This window comes from Monodon monoceros, unplaced genomic scaffold (genome assembly GCF_005190385.1).
Source record: "Monodon monoceros isolate NGI ecotype Baffin Bay Population unplaced genomic scaffold, NGI_Narwhal_1 Super_Scaffold_11, whole genome shotgun sequence".
In the NCBI taxonomy this organism is placed as follows: domain Eukaryota; kingdom Metazoa; phylum Chordata; class Mammalia; order Artiodactyla; family Monodontidae; genus Monodon; species Monodon monoceros.
Genome location: NW_021703767.1, coordinates 70,856,053 through 70,881,552, shown reverse-complemented (window position 1 = coordinate 70,881,552; position 25,500 = coordinate 70,856,053). Strand labels below are relative to the sequence as shown.

The 25,500-nt window shown below is 37.2% G+C and overlaps 1 protein-coding gene across 1 annotated transcript in view; it reads left to right on the top strand.

The window, feature by feature from the left end:
- Nucleotides 1-25,500, top strand: part of OSBPL11 (oxysterol binding protein like 11) — a 99,284-nt gene that overhangs the window by 15,127 nt on the left and 58,657 nt on the right. The window contains exons 2-5 of the mRNA XM_029214788.1: nt 11,209-11,277; nt 16,887-17,062; nt 17,845-17,924; nt 19,789-19,965. Coding sequence (XP_029070621.1) covers nt 11,209-11,277; nt 16,887-17,062; nt 17,845-17,924; nt 19,789-19,965 — 502 coding nt within the window. The remainder of the gene's footprint in view (nt 1-11,208; nt 11,278-16,886; nt 17,063-17,844; nt 17,925-19,788; nt 19,966-25,500) is intronic.

Sequence of the window (25,500 nt, the reverse complement as noted above, 5' to 3'; positions counted from 1 at the left end):
GCGTGTGGGATCTTCAGTTGCGGCATGTGAATTCTTACTGCGGCATGTGCGATCTAGTTCCCTGACCAGGTATCAAACCTGGGCCCCCTGCTTTGAGAGCACGGAGTCTTAGCCACTGGACCACCAGGGAAGTCCCTAATCACAACCATTTAAAAAAAAAATGTGTGCGTGTGTGCTCGTGTGCGCACGTGCACACTTGTAGGTACATAGAATACCTCTGAAGAGATACATAAAAAGTTGAGAGAAGTGCTTGTCTCTGAGGAGGGGAACTGGTGGCTGGAAGACAAGGTTGGATAAGAAACTTGACTGTAGGGACTTCCCTGGCAACGAAGCCCGTGTACCACAATTACTGAAGCCCGCGTGCCTAGAGCCTGTGAGCCACAACCACTGAGCCCGCATGCCACAACTGCTGAAGCCTGTGCACCTAGAGCCTGTGCTCTGCAACAAGAGAAGCCACCACAATGAGAAGCCTGCGCACCACAACGAAGAGTAGCCTCCGCTCGCTGCAACGAGAGAAAATCCACGCACAGCAACACAGACCCAATGCAGCCAAAATAAATTTATTGAAAAAAAAAAGGAAAGAAACTTTTCAGTATATGTATGTAATACTCATTAGGAGACAGTTCTTAATGGGTCTTTCATGTTTCTGCCTGTGTTGTTAGCAGAGGTACTGACTCTCCTTTGTTCTTTACTGTTTTTTCGAAAATATTTGTATAGCAAACAGTCTTGAAGGTTGGAGATAGTATTTCCCTCCTGAGCAAAAGTCAGGTTTGTTTACTGTCCAATATAATAAACATAATGTCTCCTTGCCATGGAGGTCAGGTAGACTTACTGTCCTTAAAAGATTTGGGTTCCCTACACTCAGGGTTCCTTTTCTGTACCGCAACCTACCACATGTGCAGGCATCTCCTGCCCTCTCTGCATTGCCCTGTGTGAGATATTGCTGTGACTACTGAAGTCTTTTGTCTCTGACTTACGAGTTTCATGTATCCTGCCAGCATCCGTGAAACTGGCAAGCTAACTTGTTAGCTTACAAATAGGGTGACATCTCAGACCCTTCATAGTTCTTGACAAAATACTTACTGGAAAAATACAATAATTATTTTTTTAAATAAAGAAGTGGGAGACTCAGGGCTTTTTAGGTCCCATCATTCTGACTTGAAAATGTCAGGCTGACAAGGTAAGAGAGATCTAAAGCACTGATCTAGAAAATGAGCCCTTTCCCCACAGAGGAATCGACTCCCTGGAGTGGGAGAAAACCAATACTTGCTGAGCATTTACCATGTTGAAAGGTACTTCAAATATATTTGGGTTGAAATATATTATCTCTTCCTATTTCCTCATTATAAATCTGAAGTTAGATGTTCTTATCCGCATTTACAGTTAAAGACACATAGGACCGGATGTGTTACTTGCGTAAAGTCACACTGGGATTCAAACATGTGTGTGTGTTAAGCTCATGCTTTTCCCATTATAATAAACCACTTCCTAACTTTCTGGAAGAGTTAGAATTGACTTTCTGCTCTTCCATGTAGAAGTTTCTTCTGTCCCATCTTCAAATGGCCAGTTATCTCCATGAGGGATTTCTCAAATTTAGTTGTCTGTAACAATCAGATTATATATTGGACTTCTTCTGTTTTTGGTCTGTATAGGCAACCATTTTACAGCTGTGCTTCTCGAACTTTCTTCATGAAATCTCTCTTAACTGCATAAGACAGTAGGTACCCCCAGTGGATGCAGTTTGTGATTTAAAGCAGCCCATGACTGATATCACTTTCTTGGGAGTTATCTGTAGTATCTTCAAAATTCATGAGGATTTTATATTCTACTCTGTAATATATTTGTTATTGGGTTTTTCAGAGGTCTATAAATAATATCATGAGTTCAGGACCAGTTGAGAAAGAGAACATTAGGGATCAGACAGGATGCAATCAAATTGTCAGGTTATTTTTTATTGTGGTAAAATGTACATATCATAAAATTTACCATTTTAACCCTTTATAACTATACAGTTCAGTGGCATTAAATATATTCACATTGTTATGCAACCATCACCACTATTCATTCCAGAATTTTTTATCATCCCAAACTAAAACTCTGTACCTATTAACTAATAACTCCTCATCCACCCCACCCCACCCCCAGCCCCCCGGCAACCACTGTTTGGCCTTCTGTCTCTGATTTTGACAAATCTAAGTACCTCATATCAGTGGGATTTGTCTTTCTCTTTCTGATTTACTTCACTTAGTATGATAACCTCTAGGTCCATCCATGTTGCTGCAAATGGCATTATTTCACTCTTTTTAATGACTGAGTAATATTCCATTGTGTGTGTATTTGTGTGTGTGTGTATCACATCTTCTTTACCCATTCATCTGTCGATGGACATTTAGTTTTTTTCCATGTCTTGGCTCTTGTAAATATTGCTGCTATGAACATAAGGGGTGCATGTATCGTTTCGAATTGTAGTTTTCTCTGGATATATGCCCAGGAGTGGGATTGCTGGATCATATGACAACTCTATTTTTAGTTTTTTGAGGAACCACTGTACTATTTTCCATAGTGACAGCACCAATTTACATTCCCACTAACAGTGTAAAAGGGTTCCCTTTTCTCCACACCCTCTTCAGTATTTATTATTTGTAGACTTTTTGCTGATGTCCGTTCTGACTGGTATGAAGTGGTGTTTTGATTTGCATTTCTCTAATAATTAGCAATGATGAGCATCTTTTCATGTGCTTATTGGCCATCTGTATGTTTTCTTTGGAGAAATGTCTTTTTAGGTCTTCTGCCCATTTTTTGATTGGGTTGTTTGTTTCTTTGTTATTGAATTGTAGGAGCTGTTTGTATATTTTGGAAATTAAGCCCTCGTCATTTGTGTCATTTGCAAATATTTTCTCCCAGTCCGTAGGTTGTCTACTAGTCAAGAACTATCCTCCAAAAAGGCTTAGTTTGGGTTCATTACCTTGTAACATAAATAGCTTGAAGGGAGGGAGCAGTCTGCTTATGGTTTCCTTTGCTGTGCAAAAGCTTGTAAGTTTGATTAGGTCCCATTTGTTTGTTTTTGCTTTTATTTCTATTGCCTTAGGAGACTGACCTAAGGAAACATTGGTATAATTTATATCAGAATGTTTAGCCTATGTTCTCTTCTAGGAGGTTTATGGTGTCTTGTGTTATATTTAAGTCTTTAAGCCATTTTGAGTTTATTTGTGTGTATGGTGTGAGGGTGTGTTCTAGCTTCATTGATTTACATGGGACTATCCAGTGTTGTTTCTACCTTTTGGCTGTTGTGAATAATATTTCTGTGAACATTTTTATCTGTTGGAGTTCTTGCTTTCATTCTTTTGTGTATATACCCAGAATTGGAATTGCTGGATCATATAGTAGTTCTATGTTTAACTTTTTGAGGAACCATTATGCTGTTCTCCACAGTGGCTGCACCATTTTACAGTTGCACCAGCAATGCACAAGAGTTCTAATTTCTCTACATCTTTACCAACACTTGTTATTTTCTGTTTTGTTTTGTTTGGTTTGGTTTTGGTTTTGATAATAGCCATACTAATGGGTGTGAAGAAATTGTTTTATTACTGGAAAAACTCACTGAAGAAAGTGCCTTTAACATGGGTTAAATAGGTTAGCTAATATTTCACCCTGTAATTAGTCATGCCTATCTACCTCGTCACAAGCAGCTTGGAATACTCAGGTCTTATTTCCATCAGAGCAGATGAAAATATCTTCTCTGGGTAGGCAGGCAGATACAAAGAAGAGAGCCTAGGACGGGCTGAGCCATTCATTCATACCCAGCTGTGGAAAGAGTGAGGGGAAGGCTGGGGAGAGAAGGATAGGATCTCTCTGGAGAAGTCCTCCTCATGGAAATATGTGAGGAGGGAGCAAGTTTCTTAACATTTATGTGAGTTTTGACATTAAAAAGGCTTTAACTTCTTATAGTCAAGTAAATTTGCTTTAGAAAGATAGTCTAGTTTTACCCTGTTCTCCTAGCCACCTAGCCCAGTTTTGGATATGTGTAACCTAATTTGAGAAGTAAGGGTTTTTAGGAAACACAGTTCTACATCCCAAAAGAGCAATGCTCATATAGTCACATAGGAAAGTTTTAAAAAGTTTAATCCATACCTATTAATAAGTATAAATAGCTCTGTGCCTGGACTGTCCCACCTAGTCAATGTAATTGAACATTTAAAAAATGTTTTGTTTGATTATAAAAATAATATATTAAAATTGGAAAATGTGAAACAGTAAAGGGAGCAAATTAAATCATTCATAATTCTTCCATCCAGTGATAACCACAGTTAACTGTTTTGTGTACTTTTGTTCTGTGCATATATTTTACACACTATATAAAATTCTGTAACCTGTACTTTTAGTGCTATTAATAAGCGTTTCCCCATGTTGTTAGAAACTCATAAACATTTTAATTGGTGAATACTATTCTGTCATATTTCTTAATCATTTTCTTAATGCCATTCATTTAGCTTATTTGTTTTTCTTCCTTTCCTCTCCATTCATTTCCTTGTCTCTCCACTTAATTTTTTTTACTATTATAAATAGTGCTACATTGGACATGTTTGCATATTATGTTTGTCTACATTTCTAATCGTCTGTCTGGATACCTAGAAGTGAAGTTCTTGGAACAAAGAGCATTAACATTTTTAAGACTCTTAGCAGAAGGGAGGGAGTCTCCCTTGACTTGTATACTTTTTGGTATAGATTAAGACACAGTTGAAATTAGAATTAGTTTTAGCTGGGATTTATTTGAGTATACAGGCTGTGAATTGAGTTGTTGTTGCTGTTTTTTGTTTTTTTGTTGTTTTGGTTTTTTTTGCAGGCTACTCAGTTGTCTTGTGGTTTTATAGAAAAATTCTGCTTCTGTCTTCCCATTGCCTAATTCATTCAGTGGAGATGTATTGAGCACCTGTTTATATCCCAGGCTATACACTAGGTGCTGTGTGGACTGCTAGGATGAGTAAGAAGCAGTCACTGCTCTGTGGAATATCTTTTTACAGCGCCAGGAGATACATGTGTTGCAGTCATTCCCATCTGTTGTCAGTTGCTTTTTCCTCAGCTAAGCAGACTGCTCCCTCCCTTCATGCTATTTATGTTACAAGGTAATGAACCAAAACTAAGCCTTTTTGGAGGATAGTTCTTGCCTAGTAGAAAGTAAGAATTTTGAACTGTGGCTTGACTGGCACCTCCTTTACTACGGCTTGCATAAATTTCTGCCTGTAATTAAATGCCTTAAGGTATCCATCTCTAATTCCTCTACCTGGGCTCTGGAGCCCACCTCTCCCCCATTTCCCTCTATCACTCTCCTGAGTTGTGGTGAGCCTTTTTCTCGTTACTATATCCTGCCTCTCAGGCACTTACAGCTACCGTTGCCTTAAGCCCATAATATCACCTTAACCACTTCTCTTTCTCCCAGTCTCTCTTCAGTTATTGCCATCTGGCTCTGCCTTCATCATTAAATTGGAACTGTTATCTCTTGGTTGTTAAATCTTTTTTTTTTTTTTTTTTTTTTTTTTTTGCTGTGCCTCATGGCTTGTGGGGTCCTAGGGGCCACAGCAGTGAAAGCACCGAGTCCCAACCTCTGGACTGCCAGGGGATTCCCTTGGTTGTTAACTCTAATAGAAACTTCTCAGTCTTCATCTTCCTTCACCCCTCAATAGTATTAAACATTCTTGACCAAAAACTTACTTGAAATATTCCTGATTTTCTTCCTACTACTTATCTACTTATCTCCTCTCTGTACTCCTCTTGCCTTTAAAACTTTTCCTTAGGGTTCTCTCTTAGACTCTGTCCCTTCTCTTGTCATTTTATAATATTTCCTGGGTGATTTTCTTTACTCTCATCGTTTCAAATACCAGTTACATGCTTATATGCTGATCACTACCAAAATCTGTATGTTCAGTCCAAATTGTGCTACCTTATTGCATATCTCCCTGTGTTATGTCCCACAGGTCCCTTAAATTCAGCATGTTAAATTGGAACAAATCCAGAACTTCCTTTATGATCCCCATAAAGGCGTTTGTTCATATCTACACAGTTGTGCCAGCTGGAAATCTGGGTGTTCCCCTTGTCACTTCTCTCTCACTCTCATTCTCATTCCACATCTGATAAGTCAAGTCCCTGTCCATCGTTTCAACCTAATCACTATCGAATCCTGTGTCTTTGTTTAATGAATCCTGTGTCTTTAACACAGGATTCTACCCTTTCTACAAATGAAAAACTACCCTTTTCATTTGTATGACAGCTAAAAGCAGAGAGTCCCAGTAGGTCATTGTCTTTTTCTTCAAGGAGGTACATTTTTCTTACATTAGGTAATGGATTTGGGATGGAGAGGAATCGCCTTTTTTACTTCCCCATCCTTTTCCGTGGATTTTCAGAGTGCTTTGCATTTAGAAGGTACTGAGCAATAGTGTTGAACTGAAATAAAAGGATGTGAAACTGTTAAAAAAAAGTGGCTTAATTTTATTTTATTTTTTTCATTTTAAAACTGTTTAATTTTCACATATTTAATTTTATATATTATTTAATTTTGTTTTTATTAAAATACAAATAAATGCTTAACATTTAAAAATAAATGAAGAAAGAAAATCAGTGAAGAATAGAGCAGTCTCTGTGGCTTCCAAGGTTCTTGCCGTTTCTCTACATATAATATTGATCGGAACCTCTGTTCTCAAAATACAGGGTTTAGTCTACCGGGGTCTAACCATGGAAACAGACTTTTTTAACTGAATTCAATGTTGGTGAAAAAGTAGTTTAATTTTAAAAGCTTCTGCATATCTTCCTTAAGTCTGATAAAGAAGGGTTAAGAAATGTGTGTTATAGTAATGAAGAGTTAGGAATTGAAGCAGTCACTGTTAAGATACCTAGGAGGTGATGAACCTCAAATTAAACAGAATAATGCCACTTGGCATATAGTTCAGTTAATCAACTGTATTTATAGACTATCAGCTTCGAGCGCTAATTTCAATAAAACGTTAACAAGATCAGAATATACGCAATTTGTTGAGTGGTGGAGTTGCTGAAGGACTGAAGAAGAAATTAACTTTTTCATAGCTTATTCTTCTGTGTATTAGTCTTTTGAACCGTCATCTCTAATTCATAGAACACAGAATATTAGTATGATATAATCAGATATATGGTATATTCCCACTTTAACAACTAGGTTTTATTCATATTAACAGGTAAATCTTCTATTAAATTTACACATTTTAAATAGGAGCAAAGCATGAGTGTTAGAAGTACTACATAATAACTATAAGGAAGTAGAGAGAAGAAAGGAGAGGGAACGAAAGATGTTCACTCACAGAGCTTTTTATGCTGGCCACCAGATGGCACAGTGGTTCCACATCAGCTGGTTGTACTGACTAGAGAAGGGGAAGGATGAGAGAGGGACAGTGCAACCAGCTGTTCCAAGAATGGATTGCTCTTCAGTTGGTTCTTTGTAACCTCAGATGTCTGTTTTCTGTAGTAAAAGCAGGCCAGCAGTTTATAAGTACATATTTGAATTTGTTTCTTTTGAAGCTGGCCTTATGCTACTACCAAATGAACTATGTCAGTATCCCTCTTGTGATTTTTGTGAGAAGGTTAACTCTTTAGATGCAAGTATCAAAAATATTAAAACACTAAAAATTAAACATAAAACATTACTGTACTGTGGAATATGAGGATACACGTTCATTTTATTTAATGAATGATGCTACTGAAATTATACTCTTAAAAATTCATTGATAGTCATTAAATGACTGATATAAATAACTTAGATATGACCAAAATGAGGAATACCTTTAATAATATGAGGGACTAAACAAAAATAAGGGACATGAGGCATAATCTTTGATTGCTTTGAAATGAAGATTTTGTTTTTCTCAGTTGTAGATAGTTTATTTGAAGTTTAATAAACATTCTCTGCACAGTTCACATATCCATTTGAAGAATATATATAGTCCTAGAACCAGAGGAATTGAACTATAACTGAGTTGTAATGTTTTTATAGCATGCTAATAGCTATGAAATGATTCTTATCTAGTAATGAAAGCTTGGTGTAGAGAACCTAGATTAAAGGGGAAAATTAAAAATGCTGAATTATGGAATATCTGGGTACTTTGGGGAAATATTTAATTTAGGTTATGTGACACCCTAGGCCTTTTGTGGATTGGTACAGAGTGTAAATAAATATTCAGGTTATGAAGCTACAGGACAAAATAGACCAAGAATAAGGTTTTTTAAAAATTTAGATATTATTGATATATAACATTAGTTTTAGGTGCACAATATAATTTTTTTTATATGTTGCAAAATGATCACAATAAGTCTAGTTAACATGCACCACTGGGCTTCTCTGGTGGCGCAGTGGTTAAGAATCCGCCTGCCGATGCAGAGGACACGGGTTCGAGCCCTGGTCCCGGAAGATCCCACATGCCGTGGAGCAACTAAGCCCATGCGCCACAACTACTGAGCCTGCGCTCTAGAGCTCACGAGCCACAACTACCAAGACCACGTGCCACAGCTACTGAAGCCTGCGCACCTAGAGCCTGTGCTCTGCAACAAGAGAAGCCACTGCAGTGAGAGGCCTACGCACTGCAACAAAGAGTAGCCTCCGCTCGCTGCAACTATAGAAAGCCCGTGCACAGCAATGAAGACCCAACGCAGCCGAAAATAAATAAATAAAAAATAAATAAAAATTTTAAAAAACATTCATCACTACACAGTTACACTTTGCTTTTCTTATGATGAGAACTTTTAAGATCTATTCTCTTAGCAACTTTCAAATATACAATATTATCAACTATAGTCACCATGCTATAAATAACATTCCCAGGACTGACTTATTTTATAACTGCAAGTTTGTGTCTTTTGATCACCTTCACCCATTTTGTTCACCTCCCACCCCCACCACTGGCAGCCACTAATCTGTTCTATGAGTTTTGGGGTTTTTTTGTTTCTATTTTTAGATTCCATATATAAGTGAAGGAATAAGTTTTGAGGACAAGAACAGTTCAAGACAGCTAAGCTCTATGTTAAATATCTAAAACAGATGAGGAACTCTTTGGGAAATTATTTTTGGGCAGAGTCCAGGGGCATTGGGATTCCTCTGGCCCCCAAAAGCTGTTTAAGCCTGAAGCCTGGGGAAAACATGAGTGCCAGACTAGAAATCTCTGCCTTTTCAAGTACCAGTGGAACTGAAAGAAATAGCTTTGCTGTGACATAGGGCTGGAAGTAGGGCAAAAATCCAATGGGTTGGGTTTCTAGAGAAGAATCCTTCCTCTAGATGGGGGTTTTAGAAATTACTGAAATGAGAATTCAAATGGTACTGTCAGTTTTAACATGACAGAATACATGTATAATTATCATAACTTTGGGTTGGCAGTTTAGAGGTTGACAGCCTTTGTCTTCTTGAGATTAGTGACTGTATGAAACCAAAAGGACATGAGCCGTTTCACTTAATATTAGTAAACAGTGTTGTTTGCTAGCCTTAGAATGGAAGAAAAATACAGAAAAAAAAGTAACATATACTCAGTCATGGGATCAGTTCTTTATTTCCAAGCACTTTGAAGAAATGAGATTAGAAGGGCACCCAACTTCCAAGCACTTTGAAGAAATGAGATTAGAAGGGCACCCAACATTGAGTTTATCCCTGAGGCATTCTCCTACTTGCTCTCCAGTAATAATAGCTACTAGAATCTTATAGTCAGTTTGGGCATTTTGTTGTGTGTTTGTGTAAGAGAGTATCTTTATCTTCATCTCTTTTCATTTGTCATTCAGATCAACCTAAGTCTTTAAAAATTTTTGTTCTGTTGGTCGTGTCCGCTCTCTCTTGATTTTGTTTTTGATATCCATGTTTTAAAGGTTGCCAGTTGTCTTATACTTTCCATTTCCTAGATGCTGGTTAGCTGAAATTTTACCAAGTAAGCTCTGTGATTCAGGGATAGTAGAGAAAATAAATGTTTAATATCGTTTGCATCTTATAGTTTAAAGTTAAAACTTTAGAGTAGATGAGTTTAAAAAGAATTCTTAATGTAAGTTACAAAATGAAAAATGAAGCCCATATATCAAAAAGATACATCAATGTAGGTGAAGCTTTAATATCTTTTCATAAGTATAAGGAACCTTAAAATATTGGAAACAAAGTATCAATAAGATACTGCATTTTCTATGAACCACTGTAACAGAACATTTCTGATAAATAGAAAAAGGGGGCAGGAGGTAAAGAAACTCACTTTCAGTAAGGCTAACGATACAGGTCCCAAATAAATCTTTCCAGTGGTAAGACTTGCAATGAGCACTTTGCCGCATGCCTATCTGGGGTGGGGAAGTGGGAGTGAGGTGTCATACTCATCAAAAACAGGATCTTCATTTTGAAAGCCCAAAGAATCAAAGACATAACACGTCCCACCAGATTGAGGAAGAACTATTCAACCTGGAGACCTTTTTTAGTTTATTCTAGAACCATAAAACTGGATTTTCTTTGTTTAGTATTGAATTAAGTTATAAAATATTTTTATTTATAATTATATGTATAGTATATTTGTTTCATATTTATGTAATTTTATACGTATATAATGACTTTATATATGAATATTGTATAGTGATTTATGGGGGATTACACTTGCTTTGAAGAACTCTGGTAAAGTCCTATGGATATAAAATATGGGGGATTAAATAGCTCTATTTGTTAACCTATAAATTTTACTTCTGAAGTAAGTTTGAAGTATTTGTAGAAAAGTATGTGTCTACAGCTTTTTTTTCTTTAATTAATTAATTTATTTATTTACTTTTGGCTGCATTGGGTTTTCGTTGCTGCGCGCAGGCTTTCTCTAGTTGCGGTGAGCGGGGGCTACTCTTGGTTGCAGTGCGTGGGTTTCTCATTGCAGTGGCTTCTCTTGTTGCAGAGCACGGGCTCTAAGCGCGTGGGCTTCAGTAGTTGTGGCGCTCAGGCCCAGTAGCTGTGGCTCACGGACTCTAGAGCGTAGGCTCAGTAGTTGTGGCGCACGTGCTTAGTTGCTCCATGGCATGTGGGATCTTCCCGGACCAGGGCTCAAACCCATGTCCCCTGCATTGTCTGGCAGATTCTTAACCACTGTGCCACCAGGCAAGTCCCTACAGCTATTTTTTAAACTGTACAGTTAACTTCCTGGAATTTCTTCTAATTTTCACTGACTTTGGCCCTTTCTGATCTTTTTGAAACAGTGATCACATGGAAAGTGTGTATGGCTATTTAATGAAGTACACCAACCTTGTCACTGGGTGGCAATACAGGTAAGTGTGATTATTCTGTCACATCTCTCTCCCAAGAGACCAGAAATGGGGCTGATAATTTTATATTCTGATATTACTTCAGTACAAATATGGCTGGGAAACATGTTAGAGAAAGATTTACCATGTTTTTTCTAAAAGTCTAATGACTTTCTTCTCCTTTTTAAGGGGTAGGAGGAGTTAACATCTGTCCAAATTGCAGCCTCCAAATGCCTCAGAAGTTAGAATCATTTGTCCACTTGCCTTATGCATACTTGCAGTGGTGAGGCTTTTAGGGTGGTTTGGAGACGGCAAAGAGATTTGTATTAGGTGCCTGTTCAGGATTCTCAAAAGTTCTCTGGGACCCTGGAGAGTTTAAATAACCAGCCGAAGGTCAAACAAGCACTCAATAAGTAGCAAAGCCAGCTATCTTAAATACTGTGTGGAAATGGTAGTTGTAGGTCAGGGTATTAAACCTTTTTTTTTATTGTGGTAAAATAAACATAACATAAAATTTACCATTTTAAACATTTTATAGTATACAGTTCAGTGGCATTAAATACATGCACATTGTTATGCAGCCATCACTTTCATTCATCTCAGAACTTTTTGCATCTTCTCAGACTAAAACTCTGTATCCATTAAACAATAATTCCACATTTCCCCCTGCCCTGAGTCCTTGGCAACCACTATTCTACTTTCTGTCTCTATGAATTTGACTACTCTAGGTACCTTATGAAAGTGGAATCATACAATATTTGTCCTTTTGTGATGGGCTTATTTCACTTAGTATAATGTCCTCAAGTTTCACCTATGTAGCGTGTGTCAGGATTCCTAGCTTTTTAGGGCTGAATTGTAGTCCCTTGTATGTATATACCACATTTTGTTTATCCAGTTATCTGTCAGTGGACATTTGGGTTACTTCTACCTTTTGGCTAATCATGAATAATGTTGCTGTGAGCATTGGTGTACAAAATATCTGTTGGAGTTCCTGCTCTCATTCTTTTGTGTATATACCCAGAAATAGAATTGCTGGATCACATGGTAATTCTGTGTTTAACTTTTTGGCGAATCTCCATATTGTTTTCCATAGCAGCTGCACCATTTTACATTCCCACCAGCAATGCACAGGACTTGCAATTTCGGTACATCTTCCCAACACTTGTTACTTTCTGTTTTCTGTGGGTTTTTTTGTTTTGTTTTGTTTTTTTAATAATAGCCATCCTAATGGGTGTTAAGTGGTATCTCACTGTGGATTTTAAATTTATAAATGTTAAAGCTAGAATTTGAACCCAAATAGTTCTGACTCTGAAGTCTATGTTCTTGGCATTATAACATGCTGCTTCTTATTCACATGTCATTTGGAGACCTCTGCTTTCGGCTAGGTCAAAAGCATGATGGAATAACTGGAGCTGAATTTGCATTTTACCTTAAACAACTAGAAAATGGGACATAGTATATGAAAGAATGGTTTTCAGACTTTCAAAAAATAGTTGAAGCGCTATGATGAACATGTGATTTATTAAAAGAGAAGGCAGTTTGGGCCATGTTTAGTTTGAAGTAACAGTAGGGCTTTCAAATAGGAGTGATATGCAGGAAGTTGGAGGTCATATGAGAGGTCAAAGCTGGATGTGAACCCATAGAAGGGAATCATTCCTGTTGAAGTGAAAAGGGTAGTTCTCTAAGGTTCTCAGTTTTGTTTTTTTTTTTAAAAAGAGCAAAGTCAAGGGAGCCTTTTCATTTTGCATTTTCCCACCTCAGTTTTTATGTAATTTTTTAAAAGCTTATACATTTAAATGACATATAAAATATATATTTTTTAAAATTTATGTCACTCTGCTTTTAGCACTATTCTTTGTTCTCTTTTTAAAAAGGGAAACAGGTTAACTTTTCTCCCCCATGACATTCAACAACTTTCATTCATATTATATTATTGAGAAAGTCTCAGAAGTGGAACAGAGTAAGAAAGCTCCAAAATATACCCAAGCTTATAAGATTTAATATATGTTAATGATGGCGTTTCAGGTCAGTGGCAACTTCAGACCATGGGGAGAAGGGGCAGGTGTTTGTGTCATTGTATGAGGGAGCCTTCCAAAAAGATCCATTGGCCACTGGTTGCCTGAGGAGTTAGCTAAGAGATCCAAGCCAAAGTTCCAGTTTAGGGAGGGGCACTGCCTCTGCCCATGTGATCCCTCCAGCTGTCTAAAAGGCCAGTTTTAGCAGCAGCAGGAAGTGGGGATGAAGACAACCCATCCCTGTTTGCCACTGAGAACACAGAATCTTTTACCAACTTGCCCCTTCAGAGAGGTCTCAGCTTGTCAACTTGATTGCTGCAAGACCACTTTAGAAAAAACTTCCATTTTCTGCCAGCCTGGCTGGAGGCTTGTGGCACAGCAGAGATATACTGGGTTCTCAGGCTGGAATGTGCAGATTGAATGATAAAAGAGGAACAGAAAGTTTAAGACCATGTTAAAGGACCTTAGGCTTAGAGCTCAGTTCCTTTGGCAGGCCTAGCCACTTTGTAGCTGTGCTGCAGATAAAGCTTAAGTAAAAAAAGCATTGCACCTGTGCCAGATATTCAAGGCAGTTTCCCTGCAATCCATTTCTGTTTGACTAAGGGCAACTTAGAGCAGCTTGAGAAATCCAGCATGGGCGTACTCTATAAATAACTGCTTGCTTTGGAATGTAGTGCCCTAGGAATGAGCAAGACCCTCTCTTGAACCCACTTCCTTTCACTTTCAACTCTAATTCCTGAAGATGAGATCACTTCTCAGTTGGCTTAGGAGTTCTATACATGCTCAGCACTGAAGTCTAGGATGGTCAGAGCAAAGCACATGGGTGCCCTTCCATCCAGAATCTTCACTAAAGTTGATTTTTGCCATCATAAGACATACTTCCAAGTCAGAATATTTTTTAGATTAAAGTTCCGTTTGATGATACTTCACCTTAAGTTGTGGGCTATTCTGAAGATTAGTCATTTTCTCAAACTGACAGTCTGTTGTTTTGAAGTTGCAAAAAATAAACAATTATTTAATTTTCCTTTTAACAACGTAGGTGACTTCTCTGCATGTAAAGATAGATGCTGAATCTTAAGTCTTTGTTTCTGCATTTCTTTAGCTTTTTGGTTAGGCCAACTTGATAAAAATACTATAATCAAGAGTCTCGTACCCTTCTGGGCAAAATAGCTTTATTAAGTTTCCTCACTATGTGGATTGTCTCTCTGTCCCCAATGTATACATCTTGTAAAATATCTCCAGAGAATTGGTGAAGGAAGAACATTTGAATTAATTTATGTATGATGAAAGACAGCCCAAAGGGCTCTATTATTGCCAGTGGGTCCATAACATCATCTTGGTGTTAGAAAGGTATGCAGTTATTGGCTCATTTCTATCATTTTACCAATCCCTCCTTTTGTATATCTAGGTGAGTACCTCCCATGTTGTAAATTTACGGTAATGCTTTTGGGATAAGAAATATGTGTTCACAGCAAACTTGAGATTTCCAAACATGTTATTCTCTAAATTTTCTTTGAAGTGACTGCTTGTAAGAGAAGAGACCAGTCTTTTTCCTTTAACTGTTTGAAATGAATTGTGCTTATTGCTTAGAACAGTCAGAAGAGATTTCTTTCTTTTCTTGTTTCCTTCGTTTGTTCCTTTCCTTATTGCTTGTTTGTTCATTTGTTCCTTTGTTCACAGCTTTATTGAGATGTAGTGCCCATTTGAAGTGTACAACTCAGTGATTTTTAGTATATTCAAGAGACTGCTTTCTTGCTAACAGGCCCTTTCCATTTGCTTGCTGAATTTTTTGTAGTAGATTCATGACTTAGTCTGTTCAGGCTGCTATAACAAAATGTCACCGACTGGATAGCTTATAAACAACAGAAATTTATTTCTCACAGTTCCAGAGGTTGGAAGTCCATGATTATGGTGCCAGCATGGTCAGGAAAGGGTCCTCTTTTGGATCGCAGACTTCACATTGTATTCTCACATGGCTGTAAAGGGCCAAGGGAGCTCTCTTGGGTCTCTCTCTTTTTCTTGTTTTCTGGCCTCACTGCATGGCTTGCGGGGATCTTAGTTCCCCAACCAGTGACTGAACCCCCTGCCCATGGCAGTGAAAGCACCGAGTCCTAACTGCTGGACCACCAGGGAAGTCCCTTGGGTCTCTTTTATAAAGGCACTGATCCCATTCATGAGGGTGTTACACCCTTATGACCTGATCTCTTCTCAAAGGCCCCGTCTCTTAATATCATTACCTTAGCAGTTAGGATTTCCACATGTGAATTTTGGCAGGGACACATTCAGACCATGGCAGATTACTAAGGACACTTCATATGTTTTAGGAATTTAAGATGATTTCAGTGGCTATTTTTGTGTTAATTAAAATAATCTCTTCAACTCTTAGGGAAAATAATGTTAAACAGCCCTTTTAAAAATAGGCAGAAATGTGAGGGGCAGTTCACTAAGTAGAACTACAGATGGTCAATAAACACATTGAAAAATGTTTAACTCCTCTAGTAATTAAAGAAATGGAGGTTTAAAGCTCTCAAAAATATTAAAATTAATTTATCAAATATCATCAGAATATGTGAACATAATTTTTAAAATCACAAGCATGCTAAAAGACGAATGAGAAATAGTCTTGCTTTCCCATCTCCCTTTTCAGGCATCCGCTTTCGACTTGTATTTTCTTCTCATTGTTTCTTTTTCTTTCCCTGAATAAAAGGCTGATCCCATTCTCTTCCAGTTTGGTATGGTTGATATGGTTGCCATGTTGCTTAAGACAATATCTTCTAGGAACTTGAACTGGATCAAATTGTCTACCTGGTTCTATTACAGAACACACTAACATGTCGAATGCCAAATTGCTCTAAACCCAAACATTAACTTTTTGAAATAGAAACTTTTTAGGTTTTTTTCCCTAAAGAAAAGAACTATTGCACTACTTAAATTGGAATCCGAATTAACATATTTCCTAAAGTAGTTAATCTAAAACCAAATCAGAACATCAAATTCTTTTCCAAAGTGTATCAGTATTTCATCATTTAGTTTCAAGTTCCTTGCTTCTGCATCTCCAGTTGCAGCTTTTTCATTTTTAAAGAGGATAAGTAATCTTTAGTTGTGACCTATTTAATGTTACGTTTACAAAATCTTAATACCTTGGCATTATTCTTATTGTTTATTTCACTGATTAAATCTTAAATCAGATTCATTTCTTACCTAGCATTTGTTAACTTCAGAGCTCATGCTTTGATTTGTTTCCAGTGAATTTTAAATAAAAATTTGTACTACCATTTGCCTTGGGCAACTTACCCTCCCTGTTAATGAATTCTGGAGAGAAATCTTCCTCTGAAAGGATACTGTATCTTTGTTTCCTTTTTGCATTGTCTAGTATGCCTCTTCCCTATTAAATGCCTCTTTCACAGCTGAAGGTTTTATATCTTTTATTAAACTCATTCAATTTTTCAATAACATTTACTGCTAGGAAATTCAATCTAGTGTTTCCAAGCACTTCTTGAGATGCTTTTGAATTTTATTTATAGCAAAAACTCAAAAATGTGTGATTAAAATTTGGTTTGCTTTAGTTTGACTAGGGGAAATATTTTAAAATTGTGACCTTTTTAAAAATCATTACAGGTTTTTTGTTTTAAACAATGAAGCTGGGCTATTGGAGTACTTTGTGAATGAACAGTCTAGAAATCAAAAACCCAGAGGTACTTTGCAGCTTGCAGGAGCTGTAATATCACCCAGTGATGAGGACTCTCACACCTTCACTGTAAATGCTGCCAGTGGGGAACAGTATAAACTCAGAGGTATGACTGAAATATGAGAATTAATAGTGTGATTTTCTTCTTCCTTGAGAAGTTGGTATACTTCCCTGCTTTCATTTAGGTTTTGGAAATAGAAACTGCTGTCATTGATGATATAGATACAATATTTTAAACCTTGGAATTGCTTTAAGGATTTATGAAATCTGTTTTAATTTATGACTCTTTTTAAGTGGCACAGTGAACAAGTCTTTAAATTTTTTTTTATGTCTTCCATGGATTTGTATTTTACCCCCTTTCTTGATTTGGTTGGTATGCTCTGTGGTTTTTAGTGACTCATGTACATAATTGAGATTTATTAAAATGCTCATATTCATTAAAATAAAGTATAACGTCTGTTTAGATACATTTAATTTGTATATATAAAGTTTCTGTTTTTATTTAATTAATACATATAAAGTATAATGATAACCCTAATTGAGCATGCTTCTAGAGATCTGAAGGAATATACTGAGGATACATTAAATGCTTAATAAAGGTTATTTCTTTAAGGAAGAGCATATTTTTATGAGAAAGTTAAGACATGTCATATGCCCACCTAGCTGCATGTAATTTATCCTCCTAATGTATCCACATCCAGCTATGGTGTTACCTAACAAGGTTGATGCTTTGGCCTCTTTCCTACCTCCCTCTGGTCAGGGACATTTGCTCTAGGGAGAGTAAGACCAATCCCTGATTTTCAGTGATCTATTCTTCATGCTATAGACAATTAATTGTATTCTAAAAATAAATATAAAAGTGAATAACTTGTAGATACTTTTTATCAGCCACAGATGCTAAAGAGCGACAGCATTGGGTTAGCAGACTTCAGATATGTACACAACACCACACTGAAGCTATTGGCAAGGTATGTGGATTCATATATGATATTAATGCACAAAAATGGGAAAAGATTTTTAACTTATTTTTTTACATTTTAAAATTGAGATAGTATTCACATATCATAAAATTTATCCTCTTAAAGTGTACAATTTCATGGTTTTTAGTATATTCATAAGATTGTACAACTGTTGCAACTGTCTGATTCCTGAACGTTTTCATCACCTTCCAGAAAACCCATATCCATCAACAGTCACTCCCTAGTCCCCTCTTCCCAGTCCCCTGACAAACACTAATATAATTTCTGTTTCAGTGGATTTGTTTATTCTGGACATTTCATGTAAGTGGAATCATACAATATGTGCTTTTTTGGTCTGGCTTCTTACAATAAGCACAGTGTTTTCAAGGTTCATCCATGTCATTGCATGTATCATAGTTTATTCCTTTTTAAGGCCAAATAATACTCTGTTGTATGGATGTACCACATTTTGTTTATGCATCAGTTGATGGACATTTGGATTGTTTTATTTTATTTTATTATTTTTTTTTTGCGGTACACAGGCCTCTCACTGTTGTGGCCTCTCCTGTTGCAGAGCACAGGCTCTGGACGCGCAGGCTCAGCGGCCATGGCTCACGGGCCTAGCCGCTTCGCGGTATGTGGGATCTTCCCGAACCGGGGCACGAACCCGTGTCCCCTGCATCGGCAGGCAGACTCTCAACCACTGCGCCACCAGGGAAGCCCTGTTTTATTTTTTTTTTTGGCCATGCTGAGTGGCTTGCGGGATCTTAGTTCCCCAACCAGGGATTGAACCCGGGCCCATGGCAGTGAAAGCGCCAAGTCCTAACCACTGGACCGCCAGGGAGTTCCCTGGATGGCTTACATTTTGTGGCTGTTATGAATAATACTTCTGTGAACATTTGTGTTCAAGTTTTTGTGTAAACACATGATTTCAGTTCTCTAGGTTATGCCTAGGAGTAGAATTACTGGGTTATATGGTAGTTCTCTGTTTAACTATTTGAGGAAGTGCCAAACTGGTTTTCAAAGCGGTCAAGCTATTTCATGTTCTCACCAGCAATACATGAGGGTTCCAATTTCTCCACATCCTTACCAATACTTGTTACTGTCCTTTTTTACAATTATTATGGCCATCCTAATGAGTGTGAAGTAGAATTTCATTGTGGTTTTGATTTCATTTCTCTAATGACTAATAATGTTGAGCATCTTTTCATGTGCTTATAGACCATTTGTGTATCTCCTTTGGGGTGTTTTATTTTTTAAGATGAAAAGGAGGGTCTCAGTACTTGAAGTCTGAGGTTAGAAATGTCTAAAAAATAATATAGGGAAGCATAGTTAAAGGATTCCATACCTACTTTTCTTTTTCTTCCTAGTGGTTTTTCCCCATAGCTAAATTTTTTAAAGTTGTGATTTAGGCCTATAGTCTGAAATCCAGGATAAAAGCTTTATTTGTGCTACAAGATTCTAAGCATTGGCAGTGACCAGAAGGTGCTAGTTTGTTTCAAAGATACTTGAATGTTACATTAGAACATTATATTGAGTATTGCTGAGTATATTTTTTGCTTCAATCGTGATGTTTAAAGATCTGAAATTAGAAATTTCTTGTTATCCTAATACATTCTAACGTGGATAAAAAGAGTTCTTGATAGCACAGACCTGGAATTAATTTTCTAACTACGTTACCAGTTTACTATGGGATGTGTGAAATACTTAAACTTTGAAGGATTTAAATTTTATCATCTTCAGAGCTATTCTTGTAGTGAATTTTGAGGTTAATTTTATTTTTAAAACTGTGTGTAAAAGACTCCAGTTTAGTATAGGTTGAGGGTTAACCTGAAGTTTAAAAAAGGAATGATTTTCTTTGTTTGTCTAATAGAATAATCCTCCTCTGAAATCACGGAGCTTCTCACTTGCATCTAGTGGTAATTCTCCTATATCCCAGAGGAGACCCAGTCAAAATGCCATTTCCTTTTTTAATGTTGGACATTCCAAACTACAATCAGTGAACAAAAGAACTAACTTACCTCCAGACCATCTTGTGGAAGTCAGAGAAGTAAGTATGAATTGAAATCAAGTTAAAATGCATAAAATAATCGTAACTGCTTGGTTTTGACACACAAAAATTTTAAATCCTGTGTCTTCTGGGGCCCTCAATGTTTAAGTCTTAAAGAGTCCCTGATTCTTTAGGTGTCCTAAGTTTCCTCAAGCCTGTCAACTAGGTTCTGTGTACACTGTCATCTTTCAAAAGTCTGCATCTTTCATTTCTTAAGTAAGAGTACAGACTCCTTTAATGTAAAATTTATGATCAAAAGGGTTATTAAGCCTAGTGGAAAGACTATATGGTCAAGCAACTGACTGTTTTCTTTAACTGGTACATGTAAACAGAGAATTCCACACACACACAAAAATAGAATAGTTAAATCCTTGATGTTGCCTTATCTCACCATTTTCTTCATTCTCTTTCAAACTGAGTACCAAATAATTCTAGTTAATAAAGAATGCAGTTGTTAGGTTCTTAATAATCTGGGTGTATTTTACTGAGTTAATTTTGGTAGAGCTTATAAATATCTGTGTAGTGAATTGTGAAAATAATATTATAAATCACACCCAAATGATTTAAGGCAGGAAGCTGGGGAGGATGTTCCCTCTATCAAGTTATTTTGGTTTGTATTTATAGATGAAGAAATTGAGATTTAAAGAGATGAAGTAACATCCTTGAGATAAACAAACAATAGCTTTGACTCACTTTCTAGTCCTGTTATAAATAAGTGACAATTATAAATACCTTTTTTCATAAAACAATACATTTTTAGTATTTATATTGATGATATTCAATCTGTTGATAAATATTGGTGTTTATGTCCTAAGGAAATCAAGGTACTGATATATTAATCTACAGTGAAGGAAAAGGAAATATTAAAAATGGTTAAGATAAGGGATAGAATAAAGAAAAATATCTAGGGGCAGACTTGTATCATAGTGTGTTCCTTAACCCTTAAAAATTAGGCTGCCATGAAATTTTTGGAAATCTTTGATCATGGCTAGTGATGGGAGCTTGAGGGTTCTTCAGAGATGCTGATAATGTTCTGTTTCTTGATCTGGGTGTTGGTTACATGGGTGTGTTTGGTTTATGAAAATTCATCAAAGCCTATATACTTGTGAGAAGTGTACTTTTCTATCTGTAATACTGTATATCAGTATATATACTTCAGTAAAAAGTTCAAAACACGCAAAACGCATGTAGTTGAAGTTGTCATGAATTTTGGTGCACATTTTCACGGAAAAGGAACCTTTTTGTATTTGAGATTTTAGCTGTCTGTGGAGACCTCTGCTTGGCTGTGCTTGGATCTTTAGGACCTGCTGTACTGAGACTATTGTCATATCTCAGCTTCTCTTCTACTGTGATGACTTTAATCACCCACGCTTCTCTTTCTTGCTCTAATGGTTCTTTTGTTATTCTCACACTCAGGGGTAATTTCTTACAGTACCCACACTATAATGTTCTGTGATTTTAAATATACCTTTCATATCATTGTGATAGCATGTTAATGTTTAGCATGTAACTCTGACACTTGTATGTAGAGAGTGTGTGTCCCCAAAGTTTCACAACTACCTCTTTAGGAAGGACAGGTATTTACTTACAGAACTGACTAATTTAATGGCAGCTTTCCTGAATTATGGCTCCAGTAATTATCCTAGGATTTGAGGGTTGACCATTGTTTGGCAATCTCTGTGCCAATGCCACATACAAAAAAAAAAAAGTTTTAGTTGAGTGTCTGTGTTTTCACTAGGTTGATGTTTTTGCTTTTAAGAACTCAACAGGTCAAATTATAAAATTATAACTCTATTAGGAACATTCTGTATTCCAATGGAATAATTCTATTTGTGAGAAAATAGTGCATTTGGAGAGTTTATACCATTTTTTGTCCTTCAGACAAAATTTTTAAATTTTTTAATAAATTTATTTATTTTTGGCTGCGTTGGGTCTTTGTTGCTGTGCACGGGCTTTCTCTAGTTGCAGCGAGTGGAGGCTACTCTTTGTTGCGTTGCGTGGGCTTCTCATTGTGGTGGCTTCTCTTGTTGTGGAGCACGGCTCTAGGTGCGTGGGCTTCAGTAGTTGTGGCATTTGGGCTCAGTATTTGTGGCTTGCGGGCTCTAGAGTGCAGGCTCAGTAGTTGTGGCGCACGGGCTTAGTTGCTCCGCAGCATGTGGGATCTTCCCGGACCAGGGATGGAACCCATGTCCCCTGCATTGGCAGGTGGATTCTTAATCACTGGGCCACCAGGGAAGTCCAAGAACACTTTTTAAATGCTTACTTTGGACTAATTTTAAATTTACAGAGAAGCTGCAAAAGTAGTACTGGGTTTCTATATATCCCCCACCTAACTTTTTGTAATGTTACCATCTTTCATAACATAGTATCAAAACCAGGAAATTATATAGATACAATACTGTTAACTATAATCCTTATTCAAATTTTAACAGTTTTTCCACTGACATTCTTTTTCTGTTTTGGGATCCTGTCCTAAAATGTTGCATTTAGTTGTTGTTATTACTACTTAGTCTCCTTCCGTCTGTAATTGTTTCTCAGTCTTTCCTTATCCTTCATGACCTTGACACCTATGAAGATCCAGTTATATTTATTTAATGTTCCCAAATTTGCATTTATCTGATGTTTTCTTAGTATTTGAGTGAGATTATACATTTTTGGGAAAAATACCCTAGAAGATATGTATCCTTAGTACCTATATCAAGGAGTTCATGGTGTCAGTATGTTGTATTACTAGTGATGTTGGCCTTGATCACTTGGTTAGGGTAGCTTCTACTGGATTTCTCCACTGTAAAGTTGCTGTCTTTCCCTCTGTAGTTAATAAATATCTTGGGGAGGTACTTTGAGACTATGCAGATCCTTTTTCTCTTCAAAGACATTGAGAAAACTTTTGATACCACGCTGACCTATGGTTCCAGGTAAGAGTTCTCAAGCTTTTTGTGGTCTTGGGATCCCTTTCAGTCTTAAAAATGATTGAGGACCTCAAAGAGCTTTTGTTTTACATGGGTTAAATTTACCAATATTTAACTTATTAGAAATTAAAACAGGTATTTTATTTATTATTTTTTATTAGTTATCTATACATAAAAACAGGTATTTCAAAAATACTTGTTTTAAAATTTTATTTTAAATTTTAAATGTTTTATTTTAAAATAAAAATTAATAAATTCATACATGTTAATATAAATAACATATTTTTATGTCAAACAACTATTTTTTCCCAAATAATTGCACTTAATTTATTGCCATATGTAGTTTTGATTGAAATATATGAAAAAAAATTTGGCCTCACACAGATACGTGGTTGGAAAAAAGAGGAATATTTTAATAGCTTTTTAAGATAATTGTGGCTATTCTTCTCTGATATGCCACCAAAACTTGACAGTGGCAGTTTCTTAAGTGTTAGATGCAGTGTGGAATCTAATATATATCAGTGAACTTTTCATATTCTGTTTCATGAAAATACATTGGTTCATCTTGCACTTTGAATGGATCTTTAACCTATGCACAATTTTGTAACACTATGCATTAGTCATTTGGAAAATATTAGTTCAGAGTTATGCAGGTCTTACAGATGTTGGTATACAATATCAAAAATTCACATTCATTAAGATCCCCACTAATCTCATCAGAAAAGGCTTTTAGTATGGGAAACCTGTCAAGCTCATGGTAACTGACATAGGTTTTCCAAGATTGTAATTTCATTTTAAAGCTCAGATTTTATAATTGGCCACAAATACTGTCAGTTGTTTTTCTTGAAGTGGCAAGTCATTTTGTTTAATTTGAGGTGTCCACCACATACTCCCAAGCCTGAAGAGCCATAGTTTCTAACAGTCATTATTTATGTCAAGGAGGAACATCCCTGTGTTTCTCCTCTTTTCTACTGCAACACCCTATACTTCTGTCCTCCGGTCACCAAATGTATGGAGGCTTCCTCCACACTAAGCAGTTCTCTGACCCTCTGCAGACTCCACCTAGGTGTTCTACAATTCAATTCAGTTCTGACACTATTTATCTGAGATAGTATCTGCCCCCACTTCAGATGCTATTCGCAAGTCCAGGTTGTCACCTGTGTTTGTAACCCCACCTATAAATGGGAGGTTTCCATTACCCCTCTTCAGGTTGGGTCATTTGCTAAAACAGCTCACAGAACTTAGGAAAACAGTTTACTTACTATATTACCAGTATATTATAAAGGACTGTAACTCAGGAACAGCCAGAGGAGGAGATACGTAGGGCAAGATATTGGGGAGGGGATGCAGAGCTTCCATGCCCTCTCCGGTTGCACACCCTCCCAGCACCTCCATGTGTTCACCAACCAGAAGCTCTCTGAACCTCCTCCTTATGGGTTTTTATGGAGGCTTTATTACTTAGACATGATTGACTCCATCACTGGCCATTGGTGATTAATTCAACCTCAGCCCCTCTCTCCTCCCTAGAGGTTGGGGGGTGGGGCTGAAAGTTCCAACCCTCTAATCTACAGGGTTGAGTCTCCTGGCAATCAGCCCCCATCGAGGGATTCTGCAAAAATCACTCCATTAACTCTACTGTGGTTGAAAGCGGTTTGTTATGAATAACAAAGGACACATTTCACCTTTATGCTCTGAAGCTATTACAGGAAACCAAATATTGTAACAGAAGATGCCCCTATGCTCTGATCACTTAGGAAATTACAGCGGTTTTAAGAGCTGTGTGCCAGGAAGAGGTGGGATTCTTTCATGTCAGAATGGTGATCTGTGGAAAAAACAGCTAGTTCAGCTTGCAGCTCAGTCTCACAAGTGCTTTTCCTTAGGCAACCGCAGTACTTTGGTATGCAGCAGAAGTGCACTTTTTTTGATATGCAACGGAAGTGTACTTCTCATTTTTCATATAGACTGTTAAAAAATGTGTACTCTAGAGTCAAGATATAGTAAAACTAATAATTTTTTTTTTTTTTTTTTGTGGTATGTGGGCCTCTCGCTGTTGTGGCCTCTCCCATTGCGGAGCACAGGCTCCGGACGCGCAGGCTCAGCGGCCATGGCTCACGGGCCCAGCCGCTCCGCGGCATGTGGGATCTTCCCGGACCGGGGCACAAACCCGCGTCCCCTGCATCGGCAGGCGGACTCTCAACCACTGTGCCACCAGGGAAGCCCAAAACTAATAATTTTTACTAATTTTTCAAGAACATTCTTAAGTAAAACTGGCTCCCCCCCGCTCCCCGCCCCCCCTTAAGTGCGTGGAAGTGAAGAATACAATGACTAGTACTGTTGATGATGATGACACTGCCTTCCTTCGAACTAAGACACCAGCAGTTTTACCCACCATTGCTTTCACACCATCAGTGCAAATGCCACGAAGTGAAAAAGGCAAATTAGTTTCCTAAAATTATTGTGAAAATAGTTTTGACTCCATAGACCGCCCGAAAAGAGTCCGACAAGAATCTGCAGAGCACTGTTTGAGATGCTGTTCTAGAGTGATCCAGCTCCAGGAGGTTGTAATGCAAAGATATAATTCAAAGTGAGTTTGAAAGGAGTATTTTAATCAAAGTCCATGGGTAAG